The sequence below is a fragment of the Pezoporus wallicus genome, unplaced genomic scaffold, assembly GCF_028554395.1.
Source record: "Pezoporus wallicus isolate ANWC-B61680 ecotype Strahan unplaced genomic scaffold, APGP_CSIRO_Pwel_v1 contig_3812, whole genome shotgun sequence".
NCBI lineage: Eukaryota > Metazoa > Chordata > Aves > Psittaciformes > Psittacidae > Pezoporus > Pezoporus wallicus.
Genome location: NW_026639618.1, coordinates 4,370,319 through 4,392,830, shown reverse-complemented (window position 1 = coordinate 4,392,830; position 22,512 = coordinate 4,370,319). Strand labels below are relative to the sequence as shown.

At 34.9% G+C, this 22,512-nt stretch overlaps 1 protein-coding gene across 1 annotated transcript in view; it reads right to left on the bottom strand.

The window, feature by feature from the left end:
* Positions 1–22,512, bottom strand: part of CSMD3 (CUB and Sushi multiple domains 3) — a 599,019-nt gene that overhangs the window by 136,308 nt on the left and 440,199 nt on the right. The window contains exon 32 of the mRNA XM_057415252.1: positions 6,770–6,886. Within this exon, the coding sequence (XP_057271235.1) occupies positions 6,770–6,886 (117 nt within the window). The remainder of the gene's footprint in view (positions 1–6,769; positions 6,887–22,512) is intronic.

The following is a 22,512-nucleotide window of genomic DNA, read 5'->3' as shown; positions in this document are numbered from 1 at the left end:
GGGATTGACAATCGCTGTGATATGTTGTGGTTTAAACCCAGTCAGACAGCTTGTTCACTCACTTCCCCCCCTTCTTGCCCTCCCCTTACTCCCAGAGGGACAGAGAGGAGAACTGAAAAGAATGCAACTCCCATGGGTTGAAATAAGAACAGTTTTAAGGTATAACAGTAATCACTACTGCTACCACCAATAATAATAATGATAAAGGAAATAACAAGGGAAGAGAATACAACATCTCACCACCAGCCGACTGATAACTTGCGCCCTCCCAGCCCGACCAAGCTCTGACCAATACCTCCTCCAACCCCGCAGTCTACCAGCCTTTCCAGCTAACTCCCAGTTACATCCTGGGCATGACGTGCTGTGGTACGGAATACCTCTTTGGCTAGCTTGGGTCAGGTGTCCTTTCTCTGCTTCCTCCCAGCTTCCCCTCCTCCCTGGCAGAGCATGAGGCTCACAAAGTCCTTGGCCAAACCAAAACATCGTTGTTATCAGCTCTATTCCCGAGCCGCAAGTCAAAACACTGCACAGCACCAGCTACCATTGAGGAGAAAAATGACTGCTACTGCTGAACCCAGGACATTATCCACCCCTTATTCCATACCATTCACGTCATGCTCAGATCCCACATTTGCAATATACCATCACTCTTATCTTAGTGCATGGACCAGTCCCCATAAAGCTGCTGAATCCATCTGGTCCATGATGTCAGGCTCCATCTCTTGTAACAGTCTTCCAGAGCAGGAGACACTGTGTGCAGTGTTCACACTTGTGAATAATCTGGGCAATAGTGTCCACCCCTCGATCTTGAGTCCATCTCTATGTTGCATCTCTGCTCTGATGGCCTGCAGTGCCATCGGCCCACCAGGCTCAAAATTATTCACCCTTCAGCAGTTTCTGCAGCTTGTTGCTGGGGACTCCACACAGCTGCCTTCCATCTCTGACGCTTCCAAAGCACTGGAGGGACTCAGTGGACTAGATACTTGCCCATACTGTCCACACACCCTGCCACTCATGACTGTCCAGCCTTAGGGAAAACCTCCTGGTCCCCCTATATTGTCATCTAACCCCAGACAAGACCCAAACCTGACTCTGCTTAACTTTTTTGAGATCAGACAAAATGGTCGGGGGTAAACACAGTCTGTGTGTGTGCCAACATGCTGATCCCCATCAGAATCAGCAGGCAGGTCCAAGGATACCCAAAGGCCATTCAAAACCTTCAGAACTCTCAAACGATGCTGCTGTACTGGTCACTGGGGCTGGTGTAGATGCTGTGCTTGCCGGCTCTCCTTCTCTTTTCCGGAGTCCAGCTCTTCCTCCTCTGCCTTGCTGGGAAATGCTGTGTGGTCTCCTGCATCCTCTAAATTCTATTACAGCTAACACTACTGTTTATGTAATTTGCAGTGAAGCTTAGTTAGCTGATTGTACAAAATTGCATAAAATGTCTTCCATACACTTTTTAATGCTGAGCTCTCAAAGCTCAGTTTTTAAGAATTTACTAAATATCATTCTACTGTTTTGATCTGCTAGTGCAAGATCCATTGCAAATCTTTCCTTAAAAGAATGGTGTTAAGAGGATAAATGACTGCAGGACAACAGAGCTGAAAGAATACGAAGAGGAAAAATAAGGGGGTTTGAAATTCCCATCATCTATTGATTTTGCTCACACATCAAAAAAATTCTTCATATTGTTAAAAATAAGTATTTGTATGTACATCCTCAGTATTGCATGATGTTCACTCTGTACTTCAGAAAACTGAGAAAGTATACCAGAAAAACTGAAGCACTATACTCCTAACCAGCTTTCATGATAAACTAAATTGAATGTCATTACATTTCTGGATTGATTCACCTTTTTAAAAATATTTTAATTTTTAAATGAAGTCTCCTGTGATACAGTCAGCTTTTCTATCTTTATGCCAAATTCGTGTAAACACATACAGAGAAAGTCGACAATTTTGTCTTAGAAAAAAAAAAAACAGTTTTGTTTTGTTTTGTTTTTAAATTACCTGGGGAAAAAAAAATGAAAAATATTTTTCAAAATGCACAAATAAATAATGGTCACTTCATGTGGGTTTGAAATCATTCTCTTTTCGGGAAGGAAAGGTGGGCTGACTTACTTTTTATAAAATACATAGCATAAGCTGGATCATTGTCCCTTTCTCCTGAAATTAGTGTTGTTGAGACTTTATGCAGCTGGGCATACAAGCATTTGAAGCAGTCTTTGTGGTTTCACTCAATATTGCTGACAACTAATCATTTGGACATAGCAGTCATACTGACTTAGAAGTCATTGCTTATATGAAAAGAAGGTAGGAAACAGAGTAAGATACCTGTCTATGTTAGCATTTTGATATTTCAGACCATCCTCTGTCGTCTCTACCTCCTATTCAGCAAATTGTTGGTTAATTCGGTAATTGCTTGGTTCATGGATAAAAGTGTTAAAGCCAGATGTTCAGCCAGACATATATATGTATATATCAGTCCATATATTTCTGCCAAATTTCCTAAATGAAAGTAAGATGCACACAGGAGTGCTTCTGGATCAAAGTTATGAAAAGTAAATGTTTTACTTTAAGGCTGCTATGTATTATCATAAATACAATTTGGTTCTTACTACTTTTTGATACGGGGTCATCATTTGACATGTTCTGCTACTTATGATCTGTCCTTGCCTATCTTTTTTTCTTTCTTAATGTAAACTGAGTTTGAAATCAAATCAAGCAGCACTGAAGTAACTCTAGAGTGACACGGCTTTTGAGCTGTTTAACAATTCCAGATTCAATGAGCTGTCTAACACAAAACACATGTTGACAACATTGTTCACTCAGTTTGTGCCTACATTGGCAGAATAAAAGTTTACAAGTATCAAGAGTTTCAAAAAATTACTTTTTACTTTTCAAGGATACTATTATTAATAATAATAATAATGATAGTAATCATAATAAAATACCACCATCACCAAAAACCTGCTCATTGGCTCTGTTTGTTTTTTCTGTCACTTATTTACAACAGTTCAGGGCTACTGCATAACACAGAAATTCAAGAAAAAAACACAAGGAAAAGATGAAAATGGTATACCTTTATGGTTGAAATGTGTCTGTGAATACTCAGGAATTAAACAGAATAGTGGCTTTTAACTTCTCTGTTTGTAGTAAGGAGACTGGGTCTACCTTCATTGACAAAATTTTAAGAAATCTTGTCCCAGGATGTCATCCTTGTCAATAAAGTGCTTGCAAATATTATATCTTATTGTAAATGTATAGCAAACGCACAGTCTCCATGGAAAGTAGACATTTTCCTAATGACATACGTGTTTTTTTAGCTTCTTTGTAAGAAAAAAAAAAAAATCTGATTTAAATTTCATATTTTTGATGGCCACTCAGAATTTATACTTAATTTTCTGATAGACTAGCCCATAAACCACACTTACATGTCTTACATGTCTTATGGTACATCTCTTTTGCTCTAAAACATAAGCCATTTCTGAGGCAAGTTGATATGCCATTTATTTTACTGTTAAAAATACCAACTTAAATAGCAGAGTATGCAGAGCAGAGCATACACATTAATTCATGTGCAACAGGAAAACAAAATGCAATCTTAAACGTCTACAATTTTAATTGCAAACAATGCTGGATTTCATCGCTGAACAATCACTACACCATTTAAAAATATCAGTGTGAGTATGTCAAAGAAGATGAGTCTTCCATGTTTACAGAAGGTTTTGTTTGTGGCATACTGTGTGCTTTTGTGCATCATTTATTTTCTAGCTTAAACCTGGCATGGTATGAAATATTGCAACTATGATTCTGAATGGCAGAATAATGAAACATTGAAAAAAAGTCCACACTGCAATGATTTTTCCACTGGGGCTTAAGAACCTGAAAAGCTGTACATGAAATAGCTTTCCTTTCCACCCCCTCAAAAACTAATGCAGGCCTATGAGTTCCCTTCTACGTACTGAAGATGCTATTCCATGTAGCTTTTTTTTTTTTTTAGAGTCCTCTAGTATAAAATCTCATCTACTGTACTGGATTCCAAAATAGTTCCTGAAGAGGTTCCAATCATGACGTATTTGAATGCTATATTTCACATTGAAAGTTGGAGCCACAGGAAAGATTATGGAAGCTTTTTTTTTTTGCTGTTTTCTCTAGGGAAATTACATTAAATTATCTCATGTCAGCAGGTTTGCTGGAGTTCCCTCCATTCTCTAAAAAGCATGTGTCAACTCTTGTTGTGCACATTCTCTGACTGTGTCATGATGCACATTAGCAGGTGAATTCAAGATGAAATCTGGTGTCTTTATTCACAAAGGCCAGCATTTTTTGAGATCATCTTGTCAGTGAGTGATCCCCCCAAAATCTATACCGAGCACTGCAAAGAAAGGCTTTTTTCTCAATGCAATGTATTGCTTCTATCAGGACCCAAAATAATGGAGTTACAGGGAATAATTTCTAAAACTGATCTTAAAAAGAACTCAGAATTAAAAAATTATAGCTATCCTTCTCTGTAATTGTACTCGAATAAATTGTGATGAAATAGAGATGAAAGCTATTAGATAAAACACATGCATTACACAAGTATTTAATATTTCAGACAGATAAATAATTATCTTGAGTTTAGAAAGTGCAGGTTAAGCAGATTGTCAGTATTACTTTGACTTTCTTAATGGTTGTTAGTGTAATAATCTTAGTAATGATAGATTAGAGAAAGAGCATGGGTCAGAAAAAAAACATATTAATATCTTATAAAAAGAAAAAAAAAAAAGTGCAAGCCCCATCATTGTGTAATTCAACCAAATGCTCATATTTTAAAATTTGAGCTTCTGAAAGCAGCTGAAATGGAAATACTTGTTTTGACCTATTCAATTTGTCATGTTATCCTTCCTTTTGAATGTTATACTGTTTTTTACCTTCCTCTTTTTACACACAAGCATTTCTCTTTACCAGATATGATATTTACCTTTCTCTTTGAACACAAGCATACCTGTTTTCTGTATTCACAAAAAGTGAATTAAATACTTCCATGATATATTCTGCAGGTACCTATCGTAGCTATCAAAATATGCTGCTTAAACACAAGAAAGGGAGTAAAGGTCCACCCAAAGGTAGGACAGGCAAATTGCTTGACAGAAATGACAGATACTTTATGACAATTATATCCCTAATACATCACTGAATCCTGGTATGACAGAGTTAATAATATCTAAATCATGATCTCCTTTCTTTGTATGAGCATTTTTTCCTTCTTTTTTTTTTAAAAAAAAACAACTTTGTATAAGCAATATGAAGGGGTCAAACAATTCAATACTGTGCTTAACACAGCGTGTAAAGAAAATGAGTATTTGTCAAATTATTCAACTACGCAGAATAGTGGGATTTTTTTTTCCTATATTCATGTTTTATTTTGGGAATTCTGTCTTTCTTTCCAGAAATGACAAAATTACATTTCCATCCAGAATGCCAAAGGGATGAAGCACAGGGCATTAACATTTTAAATCCTCTCCTATAATGAACTTTAATTCCTTAAATGTTGATACCTGTGTCATAAAGCATCAGATATGATGCAAATGGGAAGACATAATTTTTCCAGTTTATCTAAAACAAATTAGCTAGGTTAAAAGCATATGCTTGTAAAAGCTAGAAACAAATCAAGAATTGTCCAAAAGTGTTTAATCTTTTCTGAATGCTCTAGTCTGCACAGACTCCTATGGCTTAGGAGACAATACCTTAAAAGCTGTATCTGGTAGTAGCCTACGCATCTCTGTGGTATACATAGGAAGAAATTAATTGGATGTCAAGGGAGTTCAGTCATCATGAGTATGGCAGATGGATACACAGCAGTTCAAGCATTGTCTTTAATTTGGATATATTGTTTGCAGAATCAACATGAAGGAAGATTAATATATACCCATCCCCATCCCCAGGCACCTGTTATTTGACAAGCTGAAATGTGAGCAGTGGGTCAGAATAAAGTCCTACTTATCCAAACATAAATCTGAAGAATGGATATTTAAAGAATAAACGATATTCAATATGTGGCATACTGCTTACAAACAAGTCAAAGTGAACAACAAACTATCGGCTGTCATTATAGGCATTGTTTAGCAATAAAGTGAGATAAAATAATACATAAATCCAGAAAGATAAAACAGTGCTGTAAAAGCCCTAACTTTACGTGGGACAGAAGACATTTTAAAAGATTCATCTAGCCATCAGAAAAAATGTTAGGATGGGAGTGAAGTTTTGATGGAGGACCTCAGAATCTACAAAAACCTGACAGATGCATGCTGCTTTACTTTAATTCCTCAGGAAGGACTATGCCATTGCCTCAGGATGCAGAGAAGCCAAGGACTATGAGAGTAATACCAAACAGTTAAGGTGAATATTCCTTTATCTGCTTAGGTGAACTTACTGGAGCTACACTACTTTCAAGAACCTTGGCACATGATCTTGGGTGAAGAGAAACTTTAACTAGTACCACTAGTATATTTGGCTAGCACCATAGCAATATGCTAAGTTTCATGCTGGTTGTCATAATGTGACAAAAATAAATTAACAGTAATTTCAAAAGATAATGGTAAACATAAGAATTTTCAGAAAATAGTGCGCTATAAAAAAATGGCAATAAGTATAAACAGAAATATCAGTTTAAAGGAGCTTTTTCATACTGGCATGTTTAGTATAAAAGCAATCATACAAATCATCCAGAATTGCTGAAAGTATCCAAGCAACAAAAAGATATGAATGAGATGAGATCTACTTACCAAATTCCTTAGGAACGGTGATAGAATAAACACAGTTGTGACCAACACTATAATTCTTGGGGTAGCTTGGTGATAATACAGTGCCTTCAGAGCCTGTTGACCGGCTTCCACAGGGTGCTAGAAAGTGAAGATAATCAGTTTTGAATAACATAATGTCAGAAAAAAAATCAGCTTAAGGCTGTATGTTGGCATATCCTATTACAGTAAATTTTATTACACTTCTACACTAGATTAAACTTGTATACCCTGTGAAGTACTAAGTATGCACAACTTTCTCATGTGTCAAAAGAGAATTGATGACACCCTTCTGCACAACAGTAAATTCTTAGAAATGCTAATAGATACATAATTTAAAACAATGTACAGAAGTACTGCAATAAGAAAGTTAGGATTGCTTGGCTGAAAATGATATACCATTTATTCATATCTCAGTTATTTAAAACATTATATATATTAAGTTATAAGCAAGCACACAAGTGTGATGTTTATTCCACCATTAATAGATATAATACTTTAGGTATAATGGCAGATAAATAACAATGCTATTTACTACAACAATGTATGTTTCTAAGGTTAACAATAGAAGTTAGACTTGGCATTATTCAGAACTCTCAAGTTAGAAACTGTTTTTTCTTATTTTTATTCGTTAGATGTTCAGGTGCATTTAGATGTCATAAGTGTTCAGTGTTTTCCTGTGTCTTTTACCTGCTTCTCTGATTCTATTGTCAAGATTTTGGCATATTTTTAGAATATTTCTTCTAAACACCTTGGACCATAAAACATTTTTAAATGACTTTAATGATAACATGTCTAACAAATTTGTTTCCTCTGCTAAGACCTAAGTGACTTTCTAAAATAAGTACTACTCAAATGATTCATTTGCTACACACCAAAAAAAACTGGGTTTTCTGGTATGCTCTCAAAAGATTACTGTCTTTCGAATTACATTAAATAACAAAAAGATGGCTTTCTTACTATTATTTCAGAAGATTTTATCTCCTCATTTTTCATACTAAATACAAGCCATTTATTAGTGTAGCTACAAAACCCATTTTCAGACAACTTTAAGTTAATTCACATAAAATGTATGGTAGAATATGCCATAAAAAGAACACATCTTTCAGTGCAGCAGTTTGACAGCCTGTGTACCTGAGAGAGGAGCAGATGGTACCCACTGCTCCAGTCTGCATATACAATTTGTAAATGATTTCATGGGCTAGTGTGAAAGTCATGGTATTTGAAATAGGTCAACAGAAGGATCTTGCTTTTGCCTGTGCACTGTGTACATGTGGTAGATGTGGCATATATAACAGAGATTAGCATATTGGTCATGACCCAGAGCAGAACATAGTCTTGCTGATGCTCAGTACAGCTTTGCTGATAGGCACTGACTCTGGGATATGAAGTAAGCATGAAGACTACCATAAGTACATGGAATATTGTTTTCTATGGCTGAAAGAATAATCTCAGTGTCTTCCCTCAATCTACCATCATATCAGAAATTCATATCAGAGATATCAGAAATTCACGCTTTCTTGTGAAAATGTATTTAGGTAATAAAATAATTGGTACTTTTTGCCAAGAAGCAAGAGTCTTGGCTGAAAGTCTCCCACCCAGTGACTTATTTGACCTGGGTTATTTTGAAAATACAAACTAGAAACTCTTCATTAACTGAATGCAGTAAGTATTTTTTATAAAAACAGGTCTGCATACAAGCTTGTAAGTACTCAAGATATCTATTCCAGATTTTGGATGAAACGGAAGGGAATATGTAAAATTTAAGCGATAAAAGCACCAAAACTAGAGAAACAGTGTTGCCAATAAGCTTATTAAATCTCCCCAATCCCATTCCTTTTTTTACAGCCTGTGAGTTGAATAAATTAATTACTGCAATAAAGAACAAAACACTGTCTCACTCCAGCACTCATATAATTTTTATACTTCCCTAATCAGAAGATACAACATAATGTTCAAATTCAGGGTAAAATTAGGATTTCACTGAATCCAGCGCCACTGACACCAAAAGGGAGAGAATTTCACCTTAATTTTTAGTAAAACTCATAGCAATAGCACACAATAGCGATACTTACATTAATAGTTACCTAGTTAGTTCTTAGCACATTGTGGACCATTACGTATAAAGTCCAGACTTTCTATATCCTTATTCTTTTTTTATTCCTACATGTTATGCAGTTAAGCAAGGTTTATGTGAGTTTACAAAACCACTACTATTTTACAACAGAACAAAATTTAAAAACTCCAAATTTCTTGTAAACATACATTTTCCCATAAATTCAATTAACATGAATAATTTTTCAAACAAAGAACAAATGTACTGCAGATTTTACGAGTTTTTAATCACTTCAGTGCAATGTCTTACATTACAGATTACTGATATTAATAGTTCTGTGTCTCAAGTGATTTTTGAGTTCTATATTTACAAAATAAGTAACACTGTTTATGTTGTATTGCCATTGTAACACTGTATAATACCATAATATATTGTAATATCAGTGATGCTGCCACAACATTTTTTAAAGTGATGAAAATAGAGAAACTAAATATGTTTGTGTAGTACACAAGAATTTAAGAAAACTAGTACATTTTCAAAGTGTTCTTGATTTTTCTGAAGTAGAATTATTATATAACTATATAAATGTCTAGCCAAAATATTTCACAATATTTGAAAAGTAGTATTTTCACAGGTGGTGGGGAAAAGAAAAAAATCACACAAAATAAATAAGGTACACAAATTTCCAGAAGCGATTAAACCTAATAATTTTTGCAAATGAGGAAAAAAAAATCAAAAATACAATTTGGCACCATCAATAATCTGCGAGTTCTCATTAATACTTATGTCTGATTAACATAATTTCAATGTCTATAGAAAATAGAGATAATGCCATTTTCTTTTTATAATTTATATGAATTAAAATGCCTATATGACACATCGTCTGAAACAACTAAACATTTTTCCCACACACTGAATCCCATGAATGCAGCACACATCTGCACTGGTCATATATTGGGCACATTATCTGGTCACATAAGATTACAAGAGACATGGTACAAGGCTGGAAGCAGAATTTCCAGCAGGGCTTCCTTGGGTGCAAATTCTCTCAACAGAATTGCCTACAGCCTACTTATGTGCTCAGTACTGTCTGGACTTAGGGATGAACTATTTGTCACCCTGACATATGTAAAGTTAAATTTTCAGCAACAATAAAATGTACATATTAAGTATTTCGTAGTATTTTCCTTCACTTGGTGTTCTCATTCTTGACTTTTTCATTCCTCCCTTTCTTAGTTTACCTATCTATCCCCTTATGGTCTTTCCCATTGTTTTCCAACTGCTGCTGAAATGACTCTGTCCTCACAAGAACTCACATTCCTGGGTCTCAAAAACAGATAGTATAAAGACAGTTGAATCGAGATGTAAGCACACAGTTGACCTCTGCAATCTAAGAAAATATTTGACTTCATTCATCAATAGGTGGTAAAACATTCAATTCTTATAGGAGTAATATATCCCCTGTAAAGATGCTGGGGAGGGACTCTTCATTAAGGACTGTAGTGACAGGACAAGGGATAATATGTTAAAACTTAAACATGGGAAGTTTAGATTGGATATAAGGAAGAAATTCTTTACTGTTAGGGTGGTGAGGCACTGGAATGGGTTGCCCAGGGAAGCTGTGAATGCTCCATCCCTGGCAGTATTCAAGGCCAGGATGGACAGAGCCTTGGGTGACAGTTTAGTGGGAAGTGTCCCTGCCCATGGCAGGGGGGTTGGAACTAGATGATCTTAAGTTCCTTTCCAACCCTAACTATTCTATGATTCTATGATTCTAATACTGTTCTCCAAGACTTTTTATTTTGCTATAAAGCAGCAAGACTGTTCTCCAGTCCTTCCTGAAAGTATCAGAAAGGAGGAAGAGGCTTATTTGATATTTTAGTAAACCCATATTGCTCACTGACTGTATTTCCTTTCTTACCTTTTGGGAAATGCTTACTTTAAATAACACAAGTTTCAGGCATGGGAGATTTAACCCTGACCATCACTAAACATTACTATTCAGAAATCAAAGATGGATGCAGGGACATGATACTATAGCTACAGTGGATTAAAAATATTAATTTAATACAAAAAAAAAACATATTTTTACCTCTGTAGAATAGCTAGTATGGAATAATTTGGCTGGATACTATAATTCCACTACTAGAATTTTACCCATTTACTTTCACTTATGCTTATTTCAGCTACATAAGTCTCACTGCTTTTCAATAATTTTTACAGATTAATTTAATTTCCAAATAACTAGTTAAATGTTACAATCTGAAAGGCTGTAAAAATCAACATCTCATTATTATGCTGCTCATTGAAAGATCTACTTACAGTAAGAATTCTAACAGACACATCACACCTACAAATGTAAACTGTGTTATTTAGCACAAAAAAGGCAACAAATGCTGAGCACCATTTCCCTAGGAATGAAAAAAATACTACGGAAGAAAACATAGCAACAAACCAACCAATAACAAGAAAAACACTTCAAATGGCAAATTATATTGTCTGATGTAATTCTCTGATAGTATTACAGTATTTTTAATAATATTTGCTTAGGCACTGAAATACTGTATCACTTGATTTCTTCTTTAGTTTATTTTCTGACATATAAAAATACTACTCAGTATTCTGTACTTCCTTGTCTTGCCTTCCAGGATCAGCAGTGGAACACTAATGGGAGAGAAAGGGACTTGATTGTAGTAAGAATGTGATAAGAATCAGTGTGGTGATGCACTGCTCACTGTTTCCTTGAAACATTAATAAGCATTAGTGTGAAAAGTTCCTTTTCTCTGTGTGCTGAATTTTCTGTAATGGTATCTTGTCTTATAAAATAGCACTTCCAATAGCCCTTGAAAAAGCCCTACTGTAACAATGAAGTATCATCCACTGTCTATCTTAAACTGGTAAGCTTTTTTATCAGGAAGATTACCCATCTTGATCATGGGTATTCACGCACCTTTGTCAAACTCTACCTCTTTATGGCAATGTTTTAGTAAATAGAGAATACAATATAAAACGCATTACCATCATCAGTGATACCTTTACTCACATTTCAGCATATGCTAGCTGTAAAAGAAATATAGATGATCACTGCACAGAGGCAAAATCAGAGCAGAACCACATATCCTTGTAATCTACAACCAACTACCATTATAAAGTAAAATTTTCTATAGCTAGAGCAAAACAGTACAGGGTTAAAAGCCCCTGCCATATGCTTATTGCTCATGTGTTTTCCACCATGTCTTTCCAGTTTAACTAATAAAAAGACCCCATAGGGAAAACTTCAGGAAAAGAACTGTTAAGAATGGACTATGTATGTATGAGAATCAATCTCAAATCTCTTCATCTTTTGAAGAGTTTTTTTTCCTACCAAATAATTTTTCTGCAGCTTGAAGCTTTTAATTCCTATTACTGCTTTCAGATTAAATACTTTCTAGGTCCTAAAACTAATATCCAATTGAATTTAATTGCAATTACAGATTTAAGTGCCACATATTGCACCATCCGTTTAGAAGCAGCATTCCTCAGTGGAATCAGTGAGAAATATGAATGAATAATATTAATAAATATTAATATAGGAATATAAAAATGAATGGCATAGTATAGGTTTATGTCACACAGACGAATTTGATTACACATCTACAAATACAATAAAAAATGAAGAATAATAGTGTATAAACTCTGCAGAAGGAGTTAAAAATAGACCTTGAAGAACTGATAATGGGATACTGACATTTTATCTAATGGGCCAGTTTCATAAATACAGACTAGGATACCTACTATTCAGTTGGTCTAAATGAGTAGGTTAAGCAAAAGTAATTTGGTGACATGATGTATGCTTTTAGAATTTAATATATTGCCATGGTTTAACTACAGACAGCTACTAAGCAAGGCACAGCTGCTCACCCACTCCCCACCCCACCCCCTCCTCCCCCCCCGCCCCCCCCAGCAGGCTTGGTGGACAAGAATTGGAAGAGTACAAGTGAGAAAACTTGTGGGTTGAGATAAAAACAGTTTAATAATAAGAAGGAAAGAAAAAAGAAAAAGGAAAGGGAAAAGGGAATATAAAAGGGAAAGAAATTCTAATGAATAGGAAAATAATAACGAGACAGAAATAAAACCCAAGAGAGACAAGTGATGCAAATGAGAACAATTGCTCACCTCCCACGAATCGTTGCCCAGCCAGTTCCTGAGCAGTGCTCCCCCCACCCCCCGCTAACCTTCCCCAAAGTTTGTTAGTGATCATGATGTTATATGGTATGGAATATCCCTTGGGTAAGTTGGGATCAGCTCTCCTCCCAACTTGTTTTGCACCCTCAGCCTACTCACTGGTGGGGTAGGGTGAGGAGCAGAAAAGGCCTTGACTCCTCTGTGTAAGCACTTCTCAGCAGTGACTATAACATTGCTGTGTAATCAACATGATTTTCAGCACAAAGCCAAAACACAGTCCCACACTGGCTAATATGGAGAAAATTAACTCTACCCCAGCACAAACCAGCAGATATATTAAATAATCATGGTTTTTCCTAGTCTGATATAATAAAATGTCATTCTATTTAGCTTTTGTAAGCCAAATGATGAGATTTTCAGGTGTAGTGATTCCTTGTAGTGGTTAAGTCAAGACTAATATATAGATAGCAAGAAAACAAATATAGTAACTGATAACTCATCACTGGAAAATAAAATATTTTTTTAAAGCATGCAAAGGAAATCTTAACACATAAAAATGGTAGAAAAATTTCTTCCAAACTTCCAAGTGACAAATACTTTTATTGTGGATATCAGTGTGCAAATTTGAATGTGATGAAACACTAAAATTGTTTTGACAATACAATGCATATGGAAAAGACAGTCCAACATAGAAATACATGTTTTAGTTGCTGTTTGGAAATACAGATATACATTAGAAAAAAAAAGACAGCAACAAATACACAGAGAGAGTGTACCATCATACACTTGGAAAGCAGTACCAAAGAAGGCGGTATCATAAAGAATATAGAAGCTTTCCATACTGCCATATCTTCATCCTTCACAACACAGTTTATTTATGACAATCAAAATTTATTTAAAAAATGAGAGAGAAGCTCAGGCTAACATATCTTAACAGAACTTGAAACTTGCTTGTTAAAACAGAGGACAGCAGAAGCTGGTAAAATCCCCTCGGGAATTCAGAAACTTATCAAAGCAGGGCCTAAATCATCAACAGAAACTGGAGAAATGATGGCACTATTAAAAAAGAAAACCAAACCAACCAATCAAAAAAAAAAAAAAAACAAAAAACAATGAAATCACAACAAACAATCCAACAGTGAAATTCAAAGTTGCAACTAAAAAAACAATATTATTTCCAAATGTAGGAATAGAAAATCAAAAGCAACTCGAAGCTAGGCTTTCATGTACGAGACACAGAAGTAAAATTTCTGCTTCATCCAAGAGCAGCAAAGTGTCAGCAGGAACATCACATCAAGTTTTCGGCATTCAAAAAGACAAAAAAAAAAAAATTCAAAAAAAGAAAAAAGTAATTACTTTTGTTTTGTCTCCAAGCAACAGCAAAGAATAAGACTATGAGCAGCCTAATCACTTTCTGAATATGCAGTAGATTGAGATAAAAATTAAAGAAATGAATTTTTCTCTTCCTCCATAAATGGTAGGATAAAAATTAACTGTCAACAATTTTGGTAAAATCAATTAATTTTAGATATTCTCAGAACTACTTTGGGAAGTCTTTTTGGTTTTGTTTTTTTTTTTTCTTGTGATTCCTGGAAGAACAAAACATAAATATCTATCACAATGGGTTAAGTATATCCAAGCAGACAACAGCAAGTACTTGACCTTCTTGTAACTGGTTATATATATAACCATATTAATTGATTGTAGCATGAGAAAGAGGTACGTTCAATTTTCTTGGTGTGGGCAATTTTAAAACCACAAACAAAACTTTTATAACAGACTGCTTTATTTTTTTCTAGAAGAAGAAGGATAATATATCATGTTCAAAGGTAAAAGTCAGAAATAAAACAATGTTATGTATAAAGAATTTCAAAATAGGAGAACCCCTAAAAGGCAATTATTCCACAATTTAAAAAGTATAATAACTTTTAATTACAAAACAACCCCCCCCCCCCCCCCCCCCCCCCCCCCAAAAAAGAAAAAAAAACAAAACCACAAAAAAAAACCCCACAAACTAAACCAAAAAAACACCTGGAAGTTTTCTGAAAGATGTTTGCTCAAGAAAATACACCTTATAAGGAGAGAACCAAGAAATTGAAGATCTGTGTGGCTCAGCAGTGAAAGATAATTTGACACATTTTAAGAAGGACATTTCAAAACGATAGCACCACTTTCTTTTCAATAAAAGAGCAAATAAAAATTTAGCAGATGCTAAAGCTGACTTTCATCTTACGCTTTCATTTTAAAGTATAGATATAAAAAGCAATTAATCACACAATTATTTCTATGTAAACTTATTTAACCATTCATCAACTTTTACCACCAAAACCAGCAAAACTCAAATCAAATCCAAATAGCTTTTCTTTCTTCAATTTCCTTTTCTTGAAATCTTTAAAACAAAATTAAATGTCTTCCTGAAGGTATAAGGAGTACCTCACTTTAAACAGCTGAAGATGAGAAATCTTTTTACATTCAGGGGGAAAATAACGCGAAGGAGAATTGGTTTAGCCTAACTTTGGAAACAATGTTTGGTCTCAGTTTAATGATTAATGATTAATAAATTTCAAATATATTCCTTTTATCCTTATGAACTGCCATGCATACAGTTTTAAAAAGTTCTAAATAGTTTTCTTTGATACTGAAATCATGTGTTGCTTAAAATTAGTTTACCAAATTTACCCATTTTAGCAAAGTGTATGTAAAGTCTGAAATGAATTTTCTCATATGAAATGAGATATGGCAGAAGGTCAAATCCTACATTTTTTTCTGCTGTGGAATGTGATCACAGCTGAGGGCTCCTTCATAATATTGGCTGTTACCCAAAATAGCCAAAATATCTCCCATTTGCAAAATTACTGCCTTCTTACTGATTTTTCTTATGTTTTTGTGAACAAATACAATTAGCTGAAATTAAACATATTTCTTTTCTGTCCTGGCTGACTTAAACCATGTCTGTTTTAGTTGGGCAGTAGAGTGTGGAAGCATAAAAGCAAAATCCTGTGCTCTTATTTAAATTGTCAAAGTACTAAAGAGAGAATTAAAGAAAATGTGTAGAGTGAGATTCCTACTTTTCACAACCCAAAAGCTTATTCTGTATAAAGTTTCCATTTCTAAAGGTCAGGGTGGAGCTACACATCTGGAATTGTTTATTATCAAAGCCTGTGGCATTTAGATGTCAAAATATCTACCGATTAAGCATAATCAGATAGTAAATATATATGTTTCTTGTATTACTAATTTATTGATAAAACTAAAAAAAGTAACCTGATTGAAATCAGGATGAAATTGTCTTGTTAAATCCCTGTTTAAAAGATGCACCAGCAAATTCCAAACCTAACATAGCCAAATTGCAGACAATTATTAATTCTTCATTATTCTACTAGTAGTGCAACAAACAGCTTTCTGTAAGAAAAATAATTCAACAGCTAGTGGTGGTATAAGCTAATTCCCAGTGTCTAGACTCTTAAGTGATGTTTAATGTACAAATTTTTTTCTTCTCAGCTCTTGAAGGAAATGTATGTGACTCATGAAGGCCTCACTGAGTGATCACATTGCCTTTCTGCAATAGGCAAAGACTTTTAATGTCGCTTCTCAGAACAGGAGGCAGAATCTGAGTTTTCTCTGGCTTAGTGTTCCCAGGCAAGCTGGAAGATGGTGTGATGTCTCCCCTCCTTCATGTTTCTCATTGCGCCAGAGATCTCTGGATCCAGTTGATAAATGCACTAGAACTCTATGAGATAAATTTCCAGGTGTCTGGCTCACTTCAGATGCACTCACTGAACAAGGCTATGATTTGTCCATTTAACTAATGTTTTATTTTTCTCTTTGCCAATAAAATGGAGTTAAAGCAGCAGGATCTGAGAATGAAGCCTCTAATAAAAGGAAATGTTGTCTAACAGATTATGTGCTAGAATAAAAGTATTTGCAGTGAAACAGTCTCTGCTCATAACAAATGAAGGTTCAACACGTCTTTGAAGTCAGCTTGTGCCTCAGCAGAGGTTCATTAGTTTGAAAGAGCACACCAAAGTTATAGCTTTCACAGTTACTGAAAATCAGTAACTAAATAAAAACTTTAAAATGCTTTTCAAGTCAATTATCTACAGCAAAGGTTTGACATGATATTTAAGGAACTTCTGGAGGAAAACAAACAATCAATTTAAAATGATTAATCTACCAACATAATAAACGAATAAAAAATAAGAGAATAGAACATTGGCAGTAATAGTTTTCTGGGGGAAACTGTTTCAGTCTTGCAAGTCTATTTAGACAGCAAAAGGAAAAGAGCATTACATGACAGACATGTAGAAGTAAAAATAAGTCAGAGGTTAACAAAGTTTAATTCATTTTTAGCTACAATAGTGGAGTTGAAACATTGACTCATGAGAAAGTATGAATGAAAAATATGCAAAGCTTTACAGATATCTTCACAAGAAATAATCATTCCTTCCTTAAAAAAAAACAACAAACAAAAAAAGGAAAAACCCAAATCCACACACAATCTGTAAGTACAATCACATTCACATTAGAAGCAAACAAAAATAAATTGTGCCAAAAAGTGTGGAAAAAGGACCCAGCTCTTGAAACACAGGAAATAAAAACAGGGTAAGAAACAACTGTTAATTGTAAAATAAACAATAATCAAAATAACTGGTTTATGAAATGAACAGTTATGAGCACAAGTATCCATTGAAAATATAAAAAAAAAAAAAAGAATACAGGATTGGCCTTTAAAACAAGTAAACAGACAAAAAATGAATATACTCAGAATAGTCACTGATCTAATTTAAACTGCTTTTGCTACACCTGGTGCAAGTGGTTTCTGTAAAAGCCAGTTACATTACTCTGGCATTACCAGTAATAACTCTACTTGATTTTGAATTACAGTGTGTCATGTCAGCACCCATCAAGACATTTCAAGCACTGGTTACAGATTTACTGGAGACAAGAATTGCCATTTTTATCACATGTTGCACAGAATTTCATCAGTGTTAAAATCTCAAACTCCTGCTTCTTGACTAAGTAATGTTGATGCATATTGTTTACCTCTTTTATGTCTAGCTACATTCTGATTATACTGCATCTCTTTCTAACTCTTTAATGATTGATTATACTTAAAGCAAGATTAAAACAATTACATTTCTACGTTTGAATATTCTTTGCATATCCATGGCAAGTCAAGCTTTGGATACACATAAGGAAACCAAATGTCTAGGACAGCAGATAACTAGGAAGGAGAGGAAGGAAAAGAAATACATGAAAAAGAGGGAGGTCATGGTTTAAGGTGACAGTGTCATGACAGTTTCTGTTACGAGTGTGTAGGGTAATGACAACACAACTTGGAAAAATGTCAGCTTCACGGTTTTTATGAGACTCCAAAGAACACCTTTCTTTCAGAGCAGATTTTGTCAATTGCAGTAACATGATCTTCTAAGTGTGAACACACATTTAGATGAACATCCTGTCTTCTGTCGTGTCTGACATGTCCATAAATATTGTTAGAGTAAATTTTGAGTACATCTTCAAACAGTTTCTGGACTACTTAAAATCTTATTTTAGTTAACCTTCCTTTTGATTTCCTTAACCTTCCTCCTGACTTTTTTTTTATTTTAATATAAAATGAATTCAGTATGTTACATTTGCAATGAACTGTACTGGTTAGAAATTATTAGCAGATTTAGAAAGTAACTATTTACTTTTGAGGCCTGCTCAACCTAATATTTTGGGTTTTTTACTACTTTAAGAAAGAGTCATTAAAGGTAACATGATTTTTGTCCTGAGTGGCGACTAGTTGTTTGTAGCTTCACAACTGCAGCATCATTCTAAATTCAGTTGAGATGCTAGGTTGAAATGCAGGGAAATACATGTTTTACCAATATGAAGCAAAAGTTAGAAACTCACTATCCTGTTTAGAGTACACTGAAATAACTTAATAGTTTGAGCATATATTGCGTTAACAGCCTTCAATTCGGATCATTTCAATGCCTAGTTTATGGAAGTTGAACTGTCCACGATTAAATATTTAGCTATAAGTTGCTTTTTCAAATCTGTCAGAGCCAAGTACTGAAACAAGTATCTACTTTCTGAATAAAAGGAATCATACCAGCCATTTTTTGCTGTTATTTTTAATGGTCTTTGAATTATGTTAATCGCAGAAAGTCCCAATCCCTTGGGATGCCATAATACAAAAACAAAGCAAGGTTGTTGGTTTTAGTGTGTGTAAAAGACCTTTCCATGTTCTTCATGGATTCCCTAGTGATCAGCAACCCAGAGAAACTTGTTTGTTGCATTTCAAATCACCAAGTTGAAGGTGGCATAAGCTACAGATCTGTCTCTTGATAACAGAAAGATAGATTTAAGGAGCTTTTCAGTCAGCATTTCTCAGCAATCTAAGACTGGTTTATTTCCTTGCAATACAGGTAATATTTGAGAATGTAAATTTTATTTTTCCTTGAACTCTAGGCTCTGAAAAATAAACTCTTCTATATCTGAAGGAAAGGAGATACTATTTTTGCGTTATGTTTATTTGTTCTATTGTTAAAAGGGACACATCAGAATATGTCTCATAGGCTAGGACGCTCAATGAGGAAAAGAAAATCCTCAAATATAATCCTGCTAGAATTTTAGTAATCTGTGAAGAAACATCCATAATGATTTCAAGGTAATTTACATAACTACTAAAAGCTAATTGTCTATCGCCACATGCCTATATTTAGGGTTATTTCTTATATGAGCATTTATCCTGCCTTTAACAAAATTTATGCCCATTTTACTCCCTAGTCACACAGTATTGAGGAATAACCTTTGTGGATTTGCCTCTGGATTTGATTATGCAGTATAACTCTGTGATATCTGTGAAATATCTTTGTCACCTCGATTTATGTGAAGTTGTATTGAATGGCACAGTTCCCAACATAAATACATATGGGATCTTTATGGTAACCATCTTTTATTATTTTTTTTTCAATAATATAAAGCCCTCCACCACACCAACAACTTTCAATTCTTACTTTAATAAGTGTTAATCCTACATATTGTATTTCATTTCCCTTAAAAAACAACCTTTCTTCATGGCAGTCAGAACTTTTCAAAAATTCAATTATATGGTATCAACTGTTGTTAATTTCATTCATATGCTTGCTGAGTTTTCAGACTTATCAATAAGCTCCACATTCCTCCTTAAAAAATTATATTGATTTTTCTTCAGCATGTTTAACTATGCATTTCCTAGTTCTGTTCTTTTTTATAGTCTCTACTAATTTTTTTAATTGTGGAAATTGATCAGTTGCTCATCGTGGAAGATTTCCGACATGTTCATCACCTTCCACTATTTTTGATAGAAAGGCTAACTTAACCTTAAGGTAAACATTTATACTTCAAACACTCCATATCTGCAATCCTTCAGAACTACACAGAAAAGACTGTCACATTTTAGCAGCTTGCTATGGTTCTGTTTATTGAATTTCTTTAACATCTCTTCTATAACTGCTTCCATTTTGACACAGTTCTGTAGAGCTAAATGAATGTTCTAATACAGAACGTCTCTGGTTACCTCAATAATGTAACAAACATGCAACATACAACATAACATATCATATAATTTACTTAAATTTCTGCAATAATGCTGTCCTTGAATGTATTTTTGGCCTTGAACTTCTGTTGAAAATTTAGTGCATTTCTTATTTTTCTCATCTTTGAAAAAGTGTGTTAGTGTTTAGATTAGGGTCCCGTGATCTAAATTTGTTTCTAAAACCCCTGTTGGCCACACTTTCATCCTTTAAAATTATTTCCTCTTTGTGGAATACGTATTTTATTTTCTGGAATACTAAATTTTGGTTTTGGTTGGTGAGACTCTAAAATGGTATTTATACACAATTTCCAGGTCACCAGTTTACTTTTTTGACGTTGTCTTCAAATTCATTTCAGTTACCTTCATCAGTGTGATACAACTCCCCATACAAAGCCAAAAATTGCTTTTAGTTTTTCTTCTCTTCCCTTCCTCCCAGGGTGTCCAATCTGAGTGCATTATGGACAATTTGGATACATTCTGAGCATATTATTGTCACATTTACTCTCATTGAGAAAACCTGCTCTGTTTTAGGCCAGCTGTTTCTCTATTTGATACTTTTACCTTAATGCTGAAATAAAAGATGTTAACTAAATAACTGATATTTGAACTGAGGATAATTAAAACATCAGTGTTCTCTGATCTTCACTGTCATGGTTTAAACCCAGTCAGGCAACTTGTTCACTCACTCCCAGTGAGTGGTGCTGGGCTGGCATCAATCAAGGGTCCCCCCCCCACCCGGGCTCTCCCCTTCCCTGCTCCCAGAGGAACGGGGAGGAGGATCGAAAGGGTGCAACTCCTACGGGTTGAGACAAGAACAGTCCAGCAACCAATGTACAACACAAATCACCACCGCTACTACCAACGACCACAATGATAAGGGAAAATAACAAGGGAAGAGAATACGATACCACCGGCCAAGAAACAAGCCCCCCCCCCGGAAGCCTGTGTCCTTCCGGGTAACTCCCAGTTACCCCCCACCCCGGGCATGACGTGCTGTGGTGTGGAATACCTCCTTGGCTAGCCTGGGTCAGGCGCCCCGTCTCTGCTTCCTCACAGCTTCCCCTCCTCCCTGGCAGAGCTTGAGCCTCACAAAGTCCTTGGTCAGGGTAAACATCACTTAGCAATAACCAAAAACATCGGTTTCACCAACACTGTTCCTAGGCTGGAAGTCAAAACACAGCACTGCACCAGCTACCACGAAGGAGAAACATGACTGCTACTGCTGAACCCAGGACACTCATCTGTGCTCTCAACTGTAACTCTAAATACAGCTTAATATCTGAATATATCTTTTAATAAAAAATTCACTTAAGAACCAAACCAGTGCATTTCCTAGCATGCTATGTAAATAAAAATTTAAACTACCAACTTAGTTATTCACTGTCAAAACAATAGAAAAATAGAAAATGAAGTGCAGTAAAACAGGGAAGAAAATGAAACTTTTAAAATTCAAAGCAACAAAACTTCTGTGGTAATTGGGAGTACACAAAGGTGTTACAGTTGTGAATCATTATATTAACTTCTGTTACCACACAGCTACACTTCAGGATACAAAAAAGAAATCCATAATTAAAAAGGTTCTAGGGAATACCTGAAAAGAAGTCAAGTTTTGTCGTGGAAGATATTGTTCCTTAAAAATAATGTTAGATCAGAAAAATGCTGTTATAAATGCAACTTCTGAGTGAAACATCAAGAACATGAGATCGGAAAAGAGGCAGTTATAATTTAAGATGGACAATGATCTTGCTACAGTAGGTTAACTAACTGCTATATGTAGCCCAATGAAAAAGGAAGATTGAATTTCATTTTAAAACAATGCAGTCTCTTAATTGCAGTTTTTTCAATTCCACAGAACCCTCCCCTAGTCTTCACTGTGACAGTCCATGTGAAGATGACAAAACTTTTGCAAAGAATGAAGTATGTATAAGTCTCATACATGTA